This window comes from Sorex araneus, chromosome 1, assembly GCF_027595985.1.
Source record: "Sorex araneus isolate mSorAra2 chromosome 1, mSorAra2.pri, whole genome shotgun sequence".
In the NCBI taxonomy this organism is placed as follows: domain Eukaryota; kingdom Metazoa; phylum Chordata; class Mammalia; order Eulipotyphla; family Soricidae; genus Sorex; species Sorex araneus.
The window spans coordinates 177,509,721-177,531,110 of NC_073302.1; the positions used below are offsets into that span (position 1 = coordinate 177,509,721).

The following is a 21,390-nucleotide window of genomic DNA, read 5'->3' on the forward strand; positions in this document are numbered from 1 at the left end:
TCAGGGGAGAATTCTAAAAAATTCTTTAAAGGAGACATGGCTTGAGGGAATAAAAATATAAGAAGATTCGCTAAGCCAAATTGTCTTGGACAATGAAGAAAATCATCACAGCAACTTTAAAATGTATGAAGGTATTGAAGAGCCAAGAGCAGTCCACAAGTGTTTCTGTGGGGAAGGGCCAGTGGGACACAGCCAACGCCCCTCGACCTGTTTCCGGGTCACTCCTGGTGGTCTCAGAGGACCACCTGTGATGCTGGAACCAGCCCAAAACAGGGGCACGCAAGGCAAGTACTTTAGCTTTGTATATATTTCTGGCCAAGTTCAGAGGACATTTTTATTTATTTATTTATTTATTTTTGGTTTTTGGGTCACACCTGGCGATGCACAGGGGTTACTCCTGGCTCTGCACTCAGGAATTACTCCTGGCGGTGCTCAGGGGACCATATGGGATGCTGGGATTTGAACCTGGGTCGGCCGAGTGCAAGGCAAACGCCCTACCCGCTATGCTATCACTCCAGCCCCGAGGACATTTTTTTTTGGGGGGGGTGGGGTGGGGGAAGGAACCACCTTTAAATTACTGAAATTAAAAAAGTGAATAGATACTAAATAACTTCCACTTTAAAATCCTATCCTTCCTGAAATTTATTGTATGAGAATCATTAAAGTTAAAGAAACTGTTCGTGCATGTTCAGATATATTAATAGTGAATGTTCATGGTTTTATTATTATTTTTGGTTTAAAATACTATTAATAATGGTTTCTCATGGACAGTGTTACAAGAACACACCTGTCACCAGCATACCCACTTTCCTCCCCTAAGGATCCAACACCATGACTTTTTTTTTTTTAAATATCCTAGAGAAACTTTAGTTCATATTTCTCAAGCAAATACAAAGAATTCACTTTTTTTAAAGCAACACCATGATTTTAAAAGATATATATCCATTTACGTTAAAAAAGGAAAGCAAGCTAATTTTAAGACTTACTACCAATAACTTCCCATTTTTCAACATTATTTACAAATAAACATTAGGACAAACTGCAAGTATTACCAGACAATAAACCTATTTTCAAATAAATTACATTTGAAATTCACAATTTTACTATACGATCTTTTTTATTTCATGATAGAATTTTCAAAATATACAGCCAAAAGTATCTACATCCTTTTAAATATAAAAATGAATATTCAAAACTCTGCCACAAAATACTAGCAATTCAAAAGAAAAAAAAAGCATCCAAGCTTTAAAGAAACTATTATTTAGCTCTTGCTAATTTTTTTCACATCCAGAACACACAGTGGACATAGCACATCTGAACAGCACTTGTGTATTTGTTTATCTGCTGTTTGGGGCCACGCCCACCAAGGCTCAGGGCTACTCTGGCATAGCACTTCTGGATCACAATAGTGGTGGCCGAGGGGTCACACTCAGCTCCAGCCCTCTGAACACCATTTATTTTCCATACATATTTATCATATATATTCTTTACAGTCATACGGAATTACCTGGCACAAGCACTATTCACAATTACCAGAATATGGAAACAACCCGAGTGCCCAAGAACATCAGACTGGATAAAGAAACTATGTACTCTACATAGTTGTAGATATACCAGGTAAAGGGAAGTCAGGAAATTTGCTGATATGTGGATGGACACGGAGAGTATCATGCTGAGTGAAATGAGTCAGAAAGAGAGGGACAGACAAAGAACGACTGCACCCTTCTGCCAGATATATAAAAAAAAAAAAAAGAGTACGAGCAAAACACCCAGAGACGTAGAAATGTGGGGCAGGAGAACTGGCTCAGTGTTGGAAGCTTGTCACAAATGCTGTAAGTGAGCACTCAGGAAAAGAACTGAGTGCCAAAAGAAGGTGAATAACCACTCAGTATCTTTATTGCAAACCCAGAGAGAGAGAGAGAGAGAGAGAGAGAGAGAGAGAGAGAGAGAGGGAGGGAGAGGGAGAGGGAGAGGGAGAGGGAGAGAGAGAGAGAGACACACACACTGAAACCCCATCATCTACTCTGTAACTGTGTATTTCATGATGAAGGTGAATAACCACTCAGTATCTTTATTGCAAACCCAGAGAGAGAGAGAGAGAGAGAGGGGGGGGGAGGGAGAGGGAGAGGGAGAGGGAGAGAGAGAGAGAGAGAGACACTGAAACCCCATCATCTACTCTGTAACTGTGTATTTCATGATGATACAATAAGGAAGGGGGGGGGGGAAGAGAGGGAAGGAAGGCAGAGGCAGATTTGGTATATTTGTCGATATACCTTAAAGAGTCTAATGTTATTTTTTAATTTTATTTAGTACTATGGTGTACAACACTGTTAATTTTAGGGCTTCCTGCAGAATACAGTCCCTGACTGCACACCTCCACCACTGTCCCACTGTCCCAAGCCTTCAGCTCCTTCCTACGCCCCTCTTGCCTCCCCTGTGGTAGACCCCTACTAAAGACTTCTACTGAAGAACTGTTCTAGTTTCTATTGCCCCTGGGTATTTGTTATAGCCCTATTTTACTTTCTCACATGAGAGATCATACTGAGTCTATCCCTCTCCTTCTGAGTAATTTCAAAAATCCACCCACAGAGCAGAAATTCCATGATTCTACCCTTTTTAAAAGGCAAGTAGTATTCCATTGTGCATATGTACCAGTGTTTCTTTATCCAATCCCAAATGTTAGTCTTGTGGAATTACAATATCACAACAGTACCAAGAATAAGACAAAAACTCTATATCAGAGTATATAACCCCAGGAGAAATTAATGAATTTTATAGACTTTCTAAACGCACTCTATTTCCACTAGCTTATAGAAGGTATACATATGATATAGCTTAACGTTTAACATTAAGATTTATCATGAAAATTATGAATCAACATGAACTTTGTATTTGAATTGAACTGAAAATACATTCCTCATTAAGATGAATGGGTGTGTTGGGTGCTCGAATGACCCAGGCCTCGGAGCAGTCGGCAGACGAGTGGCGGGGATAGTTGACCAGAAACAATCCCCTTCAGTCTCTAGGAACTACTCTTCACCGTGGTAGTCACAAGACAAATTTTACAAAAGTGATGTGATGCAAGCTTCCGAGAGTCTAAATGGGATGTCAGGGACGTGATATGCAACGTGCTGTGCCCCCCACCAAGTGCCAATATATCTACATCACTGTCCATAGGCCCCAAGCCATATCGCAGAATGCACTTCAGATAAGTGAGTAAGAACTGAGGTGAAGCTTATTGCATTCTTCCATATGGAAAATAAATGAGCTTTGGGGCTTGAACTCTGGGATCCACACACAGAGCCCTACTTTCTCCTTTGATCTTCACAACTATTTCAGAAATCCATTTAACTGGCCATAGAAACATCTGATTATGTCCCTACATATTGTCATGGCATGCAAACAATGAGAGGGATTAGGAAATATAAATACGGAAGACACAGAAAATCTGATTACAAGAACTGCTAAAAAAAAAAAAACCATGTAATAAGTGAATTATGCTTTAGAGATGTATCTGATTGTACAATTTCACAATGACATTAAGTAAATCCTAGCTGCATAAATGCCACATATCACATATGACTATACTGAAAGACTCTGACAACGTAAAAGACAGTGAGAAGCACAAGGAGCTCTCCACGGTACATATACCTTATACGGGACTCCAATATCCGATCCAATCGCTTGTAAAAGGGTCTGGAGGTGAAGTAGCCGCTCCAGTAATGGTCATCTCGGTCAGCGTAAGTGAAGAAATCTCCACTTGCCACAGGGAACAGGCTAGGCTTATTCTTGGAATTTTCTATCTCTTCCTTGCTCACAGCATCAAAATAATCAGACAAAGTCCCAAACTGGATCTAGTGAAAAGACAAAAGGGACACCTCAATTATTTCTCTCCATCCTGAAATGACTTCTAGCATTGGAAAGTTACATACAAGGGGCCTGGAGACAGAGGACACTGGGGAGTGCGTTCGCTTTGCACGCGGCCGACCGAGTTCAATCCCCAGCATCCCACATGGTCCCCCGAGCCTCACCAGGACAATTCCTGAGTGCAGAGCCAGGAGTAATTCATGAACACTGGTAAATGTGGCCCCCAAACAAAAATACTCCAACCCCACCCCCACCAAAAGATAACCACTGAACAGAAAAGGTTGTAAATATTTAAGATGTGCTTTCAAGGAAAGACATGTATGCAGTTCAGATTTTGCAAAACTCGAATGCAAAAGGAGAAAAGCAGGCCAGAGAAATAGCTTAAAAGATCATGTTTTGCATGTATGAGGTCCTGGGTCCAACCCTGGGTTCAACTGCATGCCCTCTGAAAATCACCACCAGCACTGAGCAGTGAACGTCAAACTGGTGTCCAAGCAACACCCGAGTGGCTCTCAGGGCCTCTGAGAGAGCGAGAGCATGGCAGGGAGGGTGGTGGCCTCGAGCACAGCCCGTCTGAGCTCAATACCCAGAATCCTATGTGGTCCCCGGAGCCTGCCAGGGTAATCCCTGAGCAAAACGCCGGGAGTTCCTACACACACTTGGTTATGTCACGCCCCACAAACCTCAAACAGGCATGATTCCTTCATTCGCATCAGGCTCCAAATTAAACTAATGGAAGATTTATACACATTAGACACCAGAAGGACTATTTAGATCAACAAATATGAGGATTGGAAATTTCTCACATGTCTCTAGAATTTTAAAATGTTTTAAAATGTGCAAGAATCACAGCACGGAATAATGCAGAGACAAGAATCATAGGAAAGGAGCAAAATGCAGAGACTGATTGGATCAAATGTTCCCGAAGTCTGGAAGAACAGTTCTGCTAGTAACCAAGCCACTACGCCAGAGTCAAGTGCACAGACAAATAGTTCCTGCACCTCCCGAGCTTCCTTGGTTTGACCTTTATAAGGAAGACAGGAGACACTTCAAGAACAGCAAGTCAGGGTCTGGAGTGACAGCACAGCAGGTAGGGTGTTTGCCTTGCATGCAGCGGACCCGGGTTCAAATCCCAGCATCCCATATGGTCCCCTGAGCACTGCCAGGTGTGACCCAAAAAGCAAAAAAAAAAAAAAAAAAAAAAAAAAACCAGCAAGTTACTTTTTCTTTTTAACAGGACTTCCTCTACCACCAGGTAATACTGAATAAAAACTCTCAAGACATGGAACATGTGGACTGCAGGGTTGCCTGTTCAGACCTACTCCTTTCCGAAACCTTCTCCAGAGAAGGTCTCAGTAATAATTTAAATTACATACATAATCTATACTGAGTCCCAACTGTCACTGTCATCCCATTATTCATCAATTTATTCGAGTGGGCACCAGTAACGTCTCTATTACACTTAGGCCTGAGATTTAGCAGCCTGTCCTTACTCGTCTTTCCCAATGACTGGAGGCTCTTTCAGGGTCAGGGGAATGAGACCTATCATTACTGTTTCTGGCACACTGAATACACCACGGGTAGCTTGCCAGAGCCTGGCTCTGCCGTGTGGGCAGGATACGCTCGGTAGCTTGCCGGGCTCTCTGAGAGGTATGCATATATCTTTTACTGTATTTAGGGATATGAATACACCATAGGAAGCTTGCAAGGCTCTCCCATGAAGGCAATAATCTCTTGGTAGCTTGTCAGGTTCTACAAGAGGGAGAACAAGGCTATTACAAGGCTTCCGGGAGCTTGGTCTTATAGTCTCTGGATGTTGGCCATTGGTGGGATTATACAGCACCGGGGGCAGTTTGTGGGTGTGGCTGCCAAGCTACTAGAAAATGGGGGTTCTGGCTGGAGAAGGCCCAGTCCCAATCCAAGCAGGCTTGGAGATCTCAGCCCCAGGTCCCACACACCTGGGTTCCTCTGCTGGTCCCTTTAGGCTTGAGGCTCGTCCAAGTGTGTGGAGAGTGGCCTTGAACATGACTGTGCGAATCCCAACTAGTGTACAAAAATCAAAGGAAAATGAAACACCCTAAGAGAACTTTACCAGATATTTAAGAGGTCGTGTTAAGATACACTGACTGGAGGGCGGGTAGCGTGAGAATATGCTCAGTAAGCTCCTGATCTCGATGATCCCTACTTCCACATGCACACATAGAGATAGAAATTGAGAGTCCTTTAGATTCTACATGGCAGAAAAATAACAGAGTGGCTCAAGTAGTCCACAGCCCCCTAGCAGGGCAGTGGGTCTGGCAGAGTGCCTCTCCCGCGTGTTGATGCATGACGGATAGTGTCTGTGGCCGGTGTCACGGTGAACAGGGTTCTCAGTAAAATCCCTCAAAACGCTATGGAAGACGATGTGTTTATCTGTCACTTCTCCACTATGCGGGCAGAATTTCAGTGAGAAGCAACTCAGGGCAACTGTGAGAGCCTCTTGGGCATTTCTCTGGCCTTTAAAAACATTAAGTTTCAATATGGACATTTCTTCAAACACTAGAAATTGAGCTTCCATATGACCCTGCAATACCACTCCTGGGAATACATCCCGAGGATGCAAAAAAGCACAGTAGAAATTACATCTGTACCTATATGTTCATTGCAGCACTGTTCACAATAGCCAAAATCTGGAAACAACCCAAGTGCCCTAAAACAGATGACTGGTTAAAGAAACTTTGGTGCATCTACACAATGGAATACTATGCAGCTGTTAGGAGAGATGAAGTCATGAAATTTGCTTATCAATGGATAGACATGGAGAGTATCATGCTAAGTAAAATGAGTCAGAAAGAGAGGGACAGACACTGAAGGACTACACTTATTTGTGGAATATAGAATAACATCACATGAGACTGACACTCAAGGACAGATACCAGGGCCAGAAGGATTGCCCCCTAGCTGGAAGCCTGCTTCATGAGCAGAGGGGACAGGCAGATGAAATACAGAAGGGATCACTAAGAAAATGATGGCTGGAGGAACCAGTTGGGATGGGAGATACATGCCTAAAGTAGATAATTGTCCAAACATGATGACCTCTCAGTGTCTGTGTTGCAAGCCATAATGCCCAAAAGTAGAGAGAGAGTATGGGAAATATTGTCTCCCACGGAGGTAGGGGAAGGATGGGAAAGGGAGGGAATACTCAGGATATTGGTGGTGAAAAATGTGCATTGGTGTAGGGACGGGTGTTTGGTCATTGTATGATTGTAACCTAAACATCAAAGCTCGTAACTATCTCATGGTGATTCAATAAAATTAAAATATAGAAATAAAATAAAAATAAAAATATTAAGTTTCAACTATATCATCTATAATTCTACCAGTCTAGGGCTAACTGCTCTATTTGTCCCTCAGTCCCCTTATCCATAAGCAGATTATAGTACCTTTGAAAAAGAACCAAAGGGGCCAGAGTGATGGTACAGTGGAGGGTGTTTGCATCTGGCTGACCCAGGTTCGATCGCTGCTATACCAGTTGTTTCCCAAGCCTACCAGGAGTGATTCTGGGTGCAGGGCCAGGAGGAAACCCTGAGCATTGCTGAAGTCATAAACCATTTCCCATGGGAAATAAGGAAAAAGGAAAGAAAAGAGAAAGAAAAGAAAAAGAAAAAGAACCAAAGAATTTACTACATTAAAGTATAGCACTTTAAAAACCCAATAGCAAATAATAAGCACTAGTAATGTTGTGCTATTTCTCAGCTGCAAGTCTACATTGGTTATAATAAATGAAGTATTAATCACTTTCTATAGCACATACTATAACATAGGGAGCAGAACAAAAATATGTGTGTGAACATAAAAGTCAGATATACAAAGAAATTTGACATGAATTGAATAGGTTCTGGTGAAATCAAACAAGCATTCATATTGATAATAGAAATATTCAATAATCTAAAAATTTCTGATTTCCTCATATATAAAGGCTTTACATTAAACATTCCTTTCTATTTTAAATTTTCAGACTCTGTGGCATGTCAAGAGAATTAATGTTTATAACAACATATACCCTTTTAAGATACTTAATTTCTGGCATTTCCCAGGTTGAAAATAATTTCTTTTTTATGGGTTTGTTGGGCGGGGGGAGGGGTGACTCCGGTCTATACTCTGGGATCACGCCTTGTGGGTCTCAAGTGTCAAACCCATGTTGGCTGTGTGCTAGAAAAGCACCTCACTCTGCGTGCTCCCTCTCTAGCCCCCAAAGACAATGTTTTCTTGCTAGTTTCCCAAAGCCAAGTTTAAGTGCCTTTGATTCTTTCTAACAAATTTAATTCAGTCTTAAAGGAATGCATATAATTTTTCACATATGTGAGGTTAGCTTCAACAGGAAATGCTTAAAATAAATTTTTCTATAATCTTTTGCTGGCTCAGAGAAAGTAAATAATTGGATGTCTAAAACCAAAATCAAATAAAGACACCAAAATTATTTTACTATTAAAAGGCAGTAAACAACTTTCAAGATTATCTTAAACTCCTCTATCAGGATACAGGAAAAATTACATAAATTATTAAATAAGAATAAATGTCACTCACAAATAGGCCATCTTGCTTGTCACTGTTTTAGTCAACTTAAAGATTTTTATTTTTCATTTGAAGAATAATAAAATCAATACTCTCAAATTAGGCAGAGCAACTTCAAATATCCCACAGAGAAAAGATATAACTGTTCACATGGAGGTGGGGATGGTTTAAAAGCTCTTTAAAGGGTCAAAAATTTTCAAGAAGAAAAGAATTACAACAAGGTTCCTAGGTACAGTGTATAATGTAAAAGTCAGTTTTATTTTTATACATGAAGAGACCAGATTTATCATGATATGGCCCCTGAGCCCTCCAGAAGTGCCTTCAAGTCAGAGCAAGGAGGAAGCCTGGGCACTGGCGGGCAGGCTGAGACGGAATACTATTTTTAGATCAGGAAAATCTGGACACAGGATACTGAATCAGCAATCATCTTTACCTGAGACATGCAGTATTGGTCTTTCTGACTTGGGCACACATACTACAGTGGCTACAGACAAACGTGATGACGCCTGAGACACACTAAGGAATCAGCCAGGACAGGCGGGGGTGGAACGAGAGTGCCGAGAGCACAGCCTCCTGGCGGCTCTCCATCAGCCCTGGAGTGCGTGGAGGAGCACCCTCGCTCTTTGCAAACTTCAAGGCATATTTTAAATGCTTCTTAAGTTACAGAGAAGGAGTATGAACTATATAGGCCAACGATTAATTTTAGCAATCTGATTTAAGGAAGTACTATATGTTCTTAGACAAAAGATACTTGTTTGTAATATTCATAGCATGTCCATCTGCATCTGCCTGTCATACCGCTGAATCACAAGGAGACTGTCAGAAACGGCTACAGTTTCAAACGGTAGAGAAACACGATGGACACCACTGAGAAACATGCAGGGGGTGTATATTTTCAACCACAGTCAAGTGGTTTGACCAAAAAGGAAAAGCAGACAAGCAACAACCACAAAACTAAGGTACACCCACGTAACTCAGTACAGTTCACTCTCACAGAAGAGCTACGCAGTACTGGGGCATGGGTCAAAGAAATGCAGGCCGGCCGCTGTGCTTATGAAGGCGGATCAAATTCACCATTTTCTCATTACCTTAACATGAAGCCCAGGTTGAGAATTCATGTAGTCAAAAAGCATCTGATAGTTCTTGAACTGATAGTCCCACTCTCGGCGTTCACAGTAGCGGAAGTCATCCCCCAGGGGCGCCAGGACCACGTTCGTGCGGAACAGTTTAGACTTCTTTCGGTACTGGTCCAGAAGGAGCTGAGCTCTGCAGGAGAAAAGGGGAATGTGCACAGCTAGATGAGGAGGACAACAAGGCAATTCATCAAGAAGCATTTTCTTCAAAGAAATGATAATACATATTTTACCCATACTCCAGATGAATACGATTTAGAAGGCAGTCTTAGAAGCTACCACACTATCATGATCCACTTAAAAGATTCATGTGAGGTCAAGTAAACACCAAGACGGTAAATTTCAACCCCATTTTAAACACATTACCATATCTTTAATAAATTAAGATTCATGATTTTTTATCAGTTTTCAAAAAATTAATCATTTTGCAATGGTTAGTTGTATGGGAATAAAGTCACGTCAGTTTCTGATTAGAGGAAGCATTAATGCCTTCTTAATGTCCAGCCACAGAGACTAGACCCTACATCTGTGCTTTAAAAGTCTGAAGTATTTCTTAACCAAACTTAAAACTTAGCCAAATTAAAAAAAAAATCTTGACTCTATTTCCTCTTCAAAAGGAGTAAAATTAACCTCACACCAGCCATCACTGGTGTGATACAATCTTTACTGTAGTCCTCAATGCTGATCAAAAAATAAAGATTAGGAGTCAAATGAGCTATTTGGTATCCACCTCCCTAAACTCTAACCCACAAATCAAAAGGTCAACTGAACAGGAAACTGACATGCTTTTCTATTTCAGATTCTATCATGATACAGGAAGCCTTTGAGAAATAGTGAGGCACCATTTGAAGAAATGTAGAAACATAAACAAGAGAAAGAACTAACAAAACTGAAATCAAAAAAGGAGTAATTTTTGACTTTTATGAGAAAACAAATTACTAATAAATGACAAATATATCGAAATCAGCATTACAACTGCCACTTAAAAGGGTTATTCAGAAATACATTTCAATTCAGAATACAAAAACTCATGAAAAAACTCACAGAAAATGAACATAATTTCTGTAAGATGCCTCTGTAAGAGAAGCATCTTACAGAAATTATGAAAAACATTTAAATTTAGAATCTCATTGTATCTTCAATATTGATAGTCTCTGAAAACACTGCAATTACTAAACTGTTAGCAAAAATGTAATAGCTCGGAGAGTAAAATGTAACCATAACATTCTTATATAATATAATGCTTAGTTTTATGAAATTAGTATTTAGAAGAACAGTTAAAATTGACTAATAACTTAATAATTTCATATTTCTCCAAAATAACTAATTATAATAAAAATATATGCACAATAATATTAACCATACAGTATGATAAATAAGAACCAAAAAAGAAAAACAAATATACACATCATAGGTATAAATTACTATTCTGATTGCTCATGGGGCTGGAGTGATAGCCAGCGGTACGGCGTTCGCCTTTCACGCAGCCGACCCCTGTTCAATTCCTCCGCCCCTCTCAGAGAGCCGGGCAAGCTACCGAGAGTATCACGCCCGCACGGCAGAGCCTGGCAAGCTACCCATGGCATATTGGATATGCCAAAAACAGTAACAATAAGTCTCATAATGAGAGGTGTTACTGGTGCCCACTCGAACAAATCGATGAGCAACGGGATGACAGTGATTGCTCATCCCCCTCTCCCAAGCAGCAAGCTGAAGCATGATCTGGGAATCATAGATGCCTCCCCAGTTCACTATTAGGCACACCACATCTCATACATAAAACTGCAAACATTAAAGGTAACTGTTTCATTTGGAAACTGTTCCACTGGGTAACTGGAACCACTCTACTTCTCCACTCCTGCTCCTAACATGGGAAGCCAATGGCCCAGGAGGCACAAAGCCTTTGGGTGAACTGAGATTTCCTAACTGAAGAATTTCACCATCTTCTGAAAAATTAACTATCCCTGTACAGAAACAGCCAAGGAGCAACAAATGGCCAAGGTCAGCAGAAGTGGGGATTTTCTCCATGGAACTTGGAGGGGGCAAGGCTGGCAGGGGCACCTGGGCAAGCAGCTGACAGGTGCAGTGGATGATATATGAGTGAAAAGTGCAATTAAGAGTACTATAAATCCCACTGCCTCAGTAAAAATGGTAAATATATATATATCAAATATAAAAATCAATGATTAATTTTAAAGAGAAAGAAAACTTCCCTCTCCCAGAGCAGCTGCTTAAGAGCATGCCACGGCCTCCCTCCGCCAACACTGCTCCCGAGAGTGCAGTCCCCTCCTCAGCCACGCTGCCGTCCCACTCCACCTGTCTACCACATTGTATCTTGTATTTTGGTTCCATGCCTGACTGGCCTAACCCGAGAAAGGATGTTCAGGGTAATGTACTGATTCTCACTGCTGAAGGAACTAAGAAAATGAAACTAGGCTGATACCTAACTGTGGTCAGTGTTTCAAAACCACTTAAGTCATAGCAAGAAAAAAGGGACCCAGGATGCCCAGGTCCCAGGTAAACATGCTGCCATGTCTAATACAGAGAGACTCAGAGTAGAAAATTCTTTATAGAATCACAACTAAAGACAACCAGTCTGACTTTCTCTTCACTGCCTCACTTTTTTTTTTCCACTGTGAGTATCTCACATGTTTGTCATCTGAATATTTTCTTTGGTGAGGTGCTCAGATCTCATTTATTTTTATTCTATTACTTAAAAAAAAAACAACTTTTTATTAAACATAGTACTAACAGTCCAGTAGGACCATAGCAAGTTTGATGGGAAAGTTGTGTAGATGACACCAAGCACTATCACTGTCACAATCAGTCATCCCCTTGTTCATCGATTTGCTTGAGCGGGCACCAGTAACATCTCCATTGTGAGACTTGTTACTGTTTTTGGCATATCGAGTACGCCACGGGTAGCTTGCGAGGCTCTGCTGTGCAGGCGGGGTACTCTCGGTAGCTTGCCGGGCTGTCAGAGGGAGTGGAGGAATTGAACCTGGGTCAGCCGCATGCAAGGCAAACATCCTACCCGCTGTGCTATCGCTCTACCCCAACACCAAGAACAGTGAGCAAAATGATACATACAGTTTTTAAAAAGCTCTTCTTAAAAATATACCGATATGAGCATAGTGCAAAGACCTTGCTTTATTTACGAAGCTATGTTACTTTTTCCAGTAGACTTGAGTGTTTTGTTTTACAACATGATATTTATTTTAATTATGCACAAGCAGTTTTTAAATGAAGAAAAAAAACTTTGAGAAAACCAAAATTAGAATTATAGGTACAAGGGCATAACGAGTTGCTTCTATAACTAACTCAATTTTCATCAAAACAAAAAGATTAATTCCTTTGATTTTTTTACTTAAGTATCTTAGAGTATAAATATTCCTAATTAAAATGTTCAGTAAGTCAAAAACATCAGAAAGATAAAAAGATGTGTATTCATTTGAATGGAGAATTCATTATTACTAAAACTGTTATTAAGGGAGCATATAATTACACTCCTTATGTGTTCTATTTCTATAAATGTGTTGTTACCATTGGATTGCTTTTCCTACAGATTTATATAATAGACCAGAAGTTTTATGATCAACCAAAGTACATGAAATCAATCAAATACAGTAGAAGGATTTTGTAATGGGAGCAGCAAAGGAGACAGTGATAACTGGATTTTAAGTTACCCACTGTACACTGCTCTAGTATTCCTCACTTTCCACCAAGTTGTAATACACATGGTTCGGCGGGCACTGGCATGCTAGTGCCTCCATCTGGTCTGGAAGAACCTTGCCTATGCAGACAACCAAAGCGCACCTACTCCACCCTTCAGCAAAGGGCGGCTGGGCTGCTACTGAGATTAAGATGAAATGCACATTAAGTAATGCATATTTTCATACCTGCTTTGGACATTTTGATGAGTTATTGCTTCTGGGGGGATTCCCCAGGGACAACCAAACCTGCCTCCAGGTAACCGTTTAAAATCAAACTGGCAGCATATCTTAGGGTCAGGTCCGCAGGTGTGAGGAATGTCGTAGCTGTAGAAGGGCATCATGTGGCAGAATATGTCCGTGTCAGAGCCCAGATCTAGAACAAAGAGCCAAAACACAAACCTGCACTTAGATATTCTGTGTTCCCTGAAACTGTTCAAAATGCCATACTTTACACACAGAGCAAATTCTAATATACACCCACAACCCCCTTAACTACTGCACTATGTCCCAGCAGCACTGATGCCTACCTACTTAAAGGGAGATGTGAGCCTCATTCTCTCTCTACCTCTTCTGTTTTAACTAGCTGTGACCTGAGAAACCCCGGGTGAACCTGCACCTGCTGACCGGAAGGACACAGACTGAGCTGACACGCCAGTTAGAAGGGCTTGTCCATATCTAACTGCCAGCTCCTACTCCATCTGTCCTCAACCTCCAGGGAAACCTGTGTGACAGGATTACAGTAGCTCCCAGAGGCAAATTCCATTCTTTCCCTTCCTGCAGCATGAAGGAGTAAGGACTGGGATTCTACCTCCTGTTCACTGACCACAATGGAACTCGGCAGCAGAAAGATACAGAGCAAGAGAACAGGTATCTTTCATATGCACTTCTACGTTGCTTTAAAAGCATATTTTGCAACTGAGTTGAGCTTCTTTGTATGTGTTGGTTCTAATGAAGCAGTTACTTTTATTCTTTGAGAATAAAAGTAAAACAAAGAGGACAAGAGGGTGTGGGAGAGGCACATGGACCCCGTGGCCGAGTTGGGAATGAAAACCTCTCAGACGGCATGTGTTGCTCCCGCTGCCCCAGAAGTGAGACATTGAACACGCAGTACGATCAGAGAAAAACTCAACTAGCAGCTAACAATGCCCGTCTTTGTATGATCCTGACCTCCTCCGATTACCTCCACCCTTTTATTTATGTAGGCATTTCCAATTTCCAGCAATGGGCATTTATCACTTTCATACTAGAGAAAAGGGAAAAAAACCTATTTCAAAGAATAAAAGTAACTGCTTCATTAGAACCAACACATACAAAGAAGCTCAACTCAGTTGCAAAATATGCTTTTAAAGCAACGTAGAAGTGCATATGAGAGACGCCCTGAAATATCGCATTTTTATCTCGCCTCTATCCCTTCAAATAACCCTCTCGTTACTCCCATTGAAAAGCTACTTCAGTGGGTGCTGGTTCCATTCCCAGGGTCAGGCACAGACACTGCTGGCTCCTGTGGCGCCCAGACCAAGGAGACTCCTTCCTCCGCTGACTCAGCACACCCCACCACCTCGCTCCTCTAACATTTCAGCAGACCAACTGCATTCAGTGTTACCTGCCATCTATCAAATTAGACTAATTTTCTGTTAGGCAACAACATTTTCTATATTCCTTCCAATATTTTCTATATTTCTTAATACTTATGGTTTAAGTTCTTAAAAGTTCTTGGTACTTTCTTGCTGATTTATATTTATGAGCAACTTGAATATAGGCAATTGTTTGAGCAGTGTTTCTTCAATTAGTAATCATTCACTAAAAAGTTCATATGGGGGGCAAGAGATATAGTACAGCAAATAGGGCCTTTGCATACATAGATGACCAGGTTTGATCCCCAGCACCCCATAGGGTTCCCTGAGTCCCACCAGGAGTAATTCCTGAATGCAGAGCTGGGAGTAAGCCCTTCATTATCAAGTTGCATGTGTCCCCAACTCCATAAAAATGTTAATATGACACTAAAGCGTCATATTATTTTTGTCGAACTATACAATTTTACCTTTGACAAATCTTGTTTTCTCAACATTTGATTTTCCAAAATAAAAAATTACATAGAAAATAAAAAATAAAAAAACAAGAAAATTTACTTTTTTCTTATTAAAAACACAGAAGCACTTATATCTAGATTTACAAATGATTTTTTCTGTATACTTTTAAGGGAAAGTCTATAGAACACAGAAAGCAAATATAAAATATAGCAGTAATTCTGGACACTTCTGTCAACAAGATTCTTGGGTCAAATAAAGTCTTATGAGAACTCAATAATGGACAGACACTGTGTGTTCCAGAACAAAGCCTGGCCTTCAAAAACTCCAAAAAATACCTTGGCTTTACCTCTCCTTCCTGTATGACTTCTGACAAAGAATTCAGCTCATGTGTGGCTTGAGTTCTTCACCATTTAAAAGGGCGAATGACTACGCAAAGTGTCAAAAATCACTGTTCCAATCCATTGAGGGTGGAGACAGCTGAGGGTGTATAAGCTGATGTGCAGTCCGTGATAAAACTTAACATAAAGATAAAAAATTGGAGGGTGGGAAAGGCAAAGACCTGTCTGGAGGACTGACCCTTGCTCTTCTTCCTTTAAGAGCTGCAGAAGTATGTCCTTGGGATGTCTGGGTACCTACAAACACTCAGCAAAACCAGGTAGTACAGGAAGTAGGAGGACTCTGGGGTCCCGCTCTGACTGGCTCACTTACGCCATGGAAGAGAGGACGCTGGCCGACTCCAAGCCACACAGCTCCACTGACTCTGCTCCCGATCCCGGCCCCCTTCTGACTCTGTTTGAATCCTGGGGCCAGTCCTGGAAGTGGACATCCTGCTCTCATATCATGGCCCCCAACTTAGGCAATATTTCCCCCTGTGACCTCCTGGAATAAACTGGAATCTGCTTGGAATAATGGCCAAGCTGAGTAGCACTGCTCTAAGCCAAGTTTAACTTTGTGAAAAAACAAGATACTTTTAAAAACAGAAGTCAAAATCATTTGTAAAAACTGAGTCCTGATATTTATTTACATCCTCAGGCACTGTCATGCTCTATATAGGCAAATATCTTCACTACTGCTTTAAAAATACTGACACAAATAATTTGGAAAAACCAGGTTTCAGAATATGAGATCCTGATTCTTTAAGACAAGGTCAAGTGAGATAGTAATGTAATCAAACCTTACATACCCCAATTCTGTCTCCAAAAAAATTCCAGAGTTTTGTGCAAAGCAAAATATTTTTTAACTGCATAGTGTACTCTCTGGATCAACATACGAGAAAATCCAGCACGTTTTAGAAGATAAGCCATTGTTGGTGAATGTCCAAAAGGATCAATAGCCCAACCGGACCGAGGTTTCACTCCTGTTGGTAAAGAAAATACGTATTATTTTTTAATAGTTATAAATTAAGTTACAAAACATTCAGATCCAACAAAGTTCTATTGGCTCTTGGGCTCAGAGCACTAGGAAGGCATAGAAGAAGTAACATTTCTTAATTCCAGTGCACACATATAAGTAAGTTAAAATAGTTAATTTCAGGGCTGAGGCCAGAAACATACAAGATAAGCCTAATCCGTATTACTGGGTCACAAGATTGAAAAAAAGAAAGAAAAGAAAATCAAAGAGTCAAAGGAATATGTTAAGATAGCTCAGGAAAACAACTTGAAGGAACTTCCTCTGGCCAAGCTGGAAAAAATTGCAGTGTCAAAAATATGCCAGCACTAGATTATAACCTACTTAACAAGAATCCAAGAGTCCACAGAGGAAATGAAAAGGAAAACTCTTTCTTTTAGTTGAATGTCAACTGTTAGAGAAGGAATAACAACAGCTTGAATTTCCTCAGTGGATCCTAAAGTACAATAAGGAAGCCAGATGAGCAACATTAAATATTCTCAATATATCTCCCACAAATTAATTAAGTGGGAAAGGGTAAGTGCAACAGTACAGCATGGAAGCAACCAATACAACAGGCAGCTCCTACCTGGCAGAACTCTGCGAGAAGGGCTTGGTGTGGACCCAAGGGCCTCCTATCAAAATAGATCAGGCAAGATACTTACTAATCTTTGCATGGCTGACAGGATTCAATAGGAATACCCTGCTCTATCCATGAGGAAGCAGACAAACTCAACTCTTTCCAAGAGAGAACTCTCTTTGTCAATACCAAGGCCATTATGGGCTGAAATCACCCATGCACAAGGAGAAATCACCTACCCTGGGCTCATTAGCATCAATCCTCTCGCCTAAAAGCACCCTGCTGGTAGGTGAACAGTCAGGAGTAGCTTTCCTAGTTGGGAAAAAATGCTTAGTTTTGCTTTTTAATATATATTTTAAATTTCTTTTAAAGAGCCATGATTTACAAAGTTACTGAGAGGTGCATTTTAGAAATACAATAATTCAACACCAACCTCTCCACCAGTATCCCCCTCTCCTCCCAGCCCCCAGCCTTCCCTGCCCGCCGGCCTGGCATGCACATCAGTTTCATCGGTCGATGCTTAGAGCTCATGCTTACAGTTCTGCAGAATCTGTGTTTTGAGTTTCTGGCTCAAACCCTCAACCATATCACTAGGATAACTGGAGCCCTGATGGCTTTCTACGCATTACTTTTTTTTTTTTTTTTTTTTTTGCTTTTTGGGTCACACCTGGCAATGCACAGGGGTTACTCCTGGCTCTGCACTCAGGAATTACCCCGGGTGGTGCTCAGGGGACCATATGGGATGCTGGGAATTGAACCTGGGTCAGCGCGTGCAAGGCAAACACCCTACCCACTGTACTATTGCTCCAGCCCCATCCACGCACTACTTCTTGCTCTCTTCTCCCCCACCCCCTTGATTTCTTTCCTTTTCCTGTCCTCCTCTCTAAACTCTGGGTCGAGGATGATCTAAGCATCCCTTTTCTACTACATTTCCCCATCCAGTGTTCTATACTCCACAGGTAAGTGAGACCATCCTGTGTTTGTCCTTCTCCTGGCTTACTTTAAAATGATACCCTCCAGTTCTAAGCCAGTTGCAGCAAATTACTCACTGTTGTACTCAGGGTAATAGCTAAGACATGGGATCAGCCAAGGTGTCCAGCAACAGTGAACGGATTGGTATATACACACAATGGAATACTATGCAGCTGCAAGGAACAATGAAATCATGCAATTTGCTTTCTAATATTTTTAAAAAAGAAAGAACAAAATCCAGAAATATCCAAAGAAATTCTACAGAAACTTGCCAGATTAGAGAACACTAGAAACAGTCTAAATACAACATGTGACTCTGGGTGTGAGATTCCAGAACATCCCAGTAAGAGACTTGTCTAAGTCTAAATTTTCTTGGGGGATGGGGATGGAGAGGAGAATGGAGGTGGGGGCTTCTCGAGTGGTGCACAGGAGGCCCTGGAGGCCCTTCTGGCAATTCCTGGACAGCAGACGGCAGGTCAGTACTAGGACCAGGCATGCAGTGCCAAGGGCTCCCTGGGCCATCCTGCTATGCTCAGAGGCCACCAGGGCAGCACCAACAGATGCCTGGGGGGCTGGGGTCAAACCACAGACAGCCATATGCAAACCTCAGGCCTTAGTCCCTATTCTACCTATCCAGCCACAAGAAAATTTGAAATTATACCCATTATAAAATAAACAGGGAAGTTTTTAAAAAAAGAACCCCCCCCCCCAAAAAAAAAGAAGAGCCCAAATCAGCATCAAATACTGCAGAAATGCCAATTACTTTAACATCACTAACTTGTCTGGGGCCACACCCGGTGGTGTGAGGCAAAGATCCCACTGCTGGGCTCCAGCTCCAGCCCTGCATCACTAAGGATTTTTATTCCATTATAAAAGCAATATGAATCTGCACTAAAATAAAAGAAACTCTTCAAGGAGGTAATGTCATAAAGAAAACTTGTAAACATTTTAATAAACTTCTGATATAGTTTTTTAAAAAAATGACACCCAGAGAAAGCAGAGAGGAATCACTGGGATTTCTTTGGTATGGGAAAAACAAAACAAACATTAAATGATGAAAGGATGTAAGGAAAAGAGAAAAAGAAAAATCCAAAATGTCATAAAAAAGGGAATGATATCCAAGATAACCAAGAAAGATCATGGGAAAGATTTTGTGCCTTTAATACAAGAGTAATGTAATTAAGCATACCAACTGAATAGGACAAAAATATCCATATACCATATATCTGACAAAGATAATAACCAAGATATAGGAATATGCTAATAACTCACAAAACTAAACACACACAAAAAAAATCACCAATTTCACCATAAAACTGAATCAGTGATGAACAGACAGTTCTCCAAAGAAGAAATACAGATGATCAACAGGCATCTAAAAAAGAGAACTGATATGTACTGATTATCAGAGAACAGCAAATGAAAACAGCAGTGAAGTCACTGCTCATACCATGAGAGTGGTCAATATTACAAAGGCTAACACCAGTGAGTGCTGGTAGGGAGTGCAGGGAAAAGAAACCTTCATTCACTGCTGGGGGGAATAAAAACTGGTTCAGCATCTATAAAAGACATGTAAATTTCTCAAAAACTGAAAACAGAACTACCACATGATCCAGTCGGAGCATTCCAAAGTATCTATACAAAGCACACAATAATTCAGAAAGACACTATGCACACCATTGTTCATTGCAGTACTGTCTACAACAGCCAAGATCCAGAACAACCCAACATCCATGAATGGAGAAAAGAGACAGGATAACGACAGACACATACAAACACTGGAACGCTCCTCACTTGAAGGAGGATGAGACTCTGACATCTCCTATATAAATAAAACTGGAAAGGGTCATAAGGAGCAAAACAAATCAGAAGGAAACAGACAGATCCTGAATGATCTCATTTATATGTGCTACATAAAGAGACAGTGGGAGGACAGCAGGTAGGGCGTTTGCCTTGCATGCAGCTGACCCAGGTTCATTTCCCAGCATGCCATATGGTCCCCTGAGCACCACCAGGAATAATTGCTGAGTGCAGAGTCAGGAGTAACACCCAAGCATTGCCAAGTATAACCCAAAAAGCAAAAAAAAAAAAAAAATCAAAAATAGAATGAACACACCATTCAATTTTTAAGAGCCTACTATACCTAAAAATTAGTCTTGAATAATATTAATAAAATTGGGCTATTCCAAGCATATTTAATATGAAATTTTTTAAATTAGGATTAAAAATTAGTTTGGACAAAAAACAGTTATAAAACATCAAATGTTAAAACAGTCAATGAGCTAAAGAAATAGTACAGAGGATATCTAGAGAAATAGCACAGAGGGTAGGACACTTGCCTTGCACACAGGCAACCGGGGCTCAATCCCCAGCATCCCATATGATTCCCCAAGTCCATCAAGAATGATCCCAGAGCATAAACCAGGCATAAACCTGAAGCACCAATGAGTCTGGTCCCCAAATCAAACAAATCCAAATTAAAAGTTGGTAAGTCAAATTTGTGTAATAAAGTCGATAGCATCCCATGATTAATTATAAAGTCTTCAAACAGCATGTTAGGCTGGAAAGATAGTATAGGGGTAAGGCACTTGCCTTTGTGCTGACCCTTGTTCAATACCAAGCAATGTACGTAGTCCCCCCAGGACTGCAGGGTTACCCCCTAAGCACAGAGCCAGAGTAAGCCTGAGCACACCTGACTGAGACCCAAACACCCGCCTGCCCCCTAAAAACAAACCCCCAAACCCAGAAACCAAAGAATCATGCTGTACTAGACTATTTTGATAACAAAAATGAAAACACAAATCTAATATACAAAATGCAGTCAAGACTACACAAAGAAACATCGTATGGAGTCTGGGAGCTTGCACAGGAAATACGAGTTTTGCTTTACATGTGGCTGATCCCACTTTGATTCCCAACACTATGTACGGTACCCTGAGCACTGCCAGAGTGAGCCTGAGCAAAAGAACAGGAGTAGGTAGTGAAGGGAGAGAGGGAGGGAGGAAAGCAGGCGGACATTCTTTGTTTGTCTTGGTCTCCCACAGGAGTCCTCCAGCAGATCCCAGGGGACTTTTCTCTGTACCTGAGCCAGGGAACCAATGCAGGGCCCAAGGCCGAAGTGCTGCTCAGACCCTGGACTGCTGGGGATGCCCAAT

At 41.1% G+C, this 21,390-nt stretch overlaps 1 protein-coding gene across 1 annotated transcript in view; it reads right to left on the reverse strand.

Moving 5' to 3' along the window:
* MAN2A1 (mannosidase alpha class 2A member 1) overlaps nt 1-21,390 on the reverse strand; it is a 197,661-nt gene that overhangs the window by 94,280 nt on the left and 81,991 nt on the right. Inside the window, exons 6-9 of the mRNA XM_055144979.1 lie at nt 16,481-16,654; nt 13,454-13,640; nt 9,510-9,687; nt 3,652-3,854 (exon numbers count right to left, since the gene is read on the reverse strand). Of these exons, the coding sequence (XP_055000954.1) occupies nt 3,652-3,854; nt 9,510-9,687; nt 13,454-13,640; nt 16,481-16,654 (742 nt within the window). The remainder of the gene's footprint in view (nt 1-3,651; nt 3,855-9,509; nt 9,688-13,453; nt 13,641-16,480; nt 16,655-21,390) is intronic.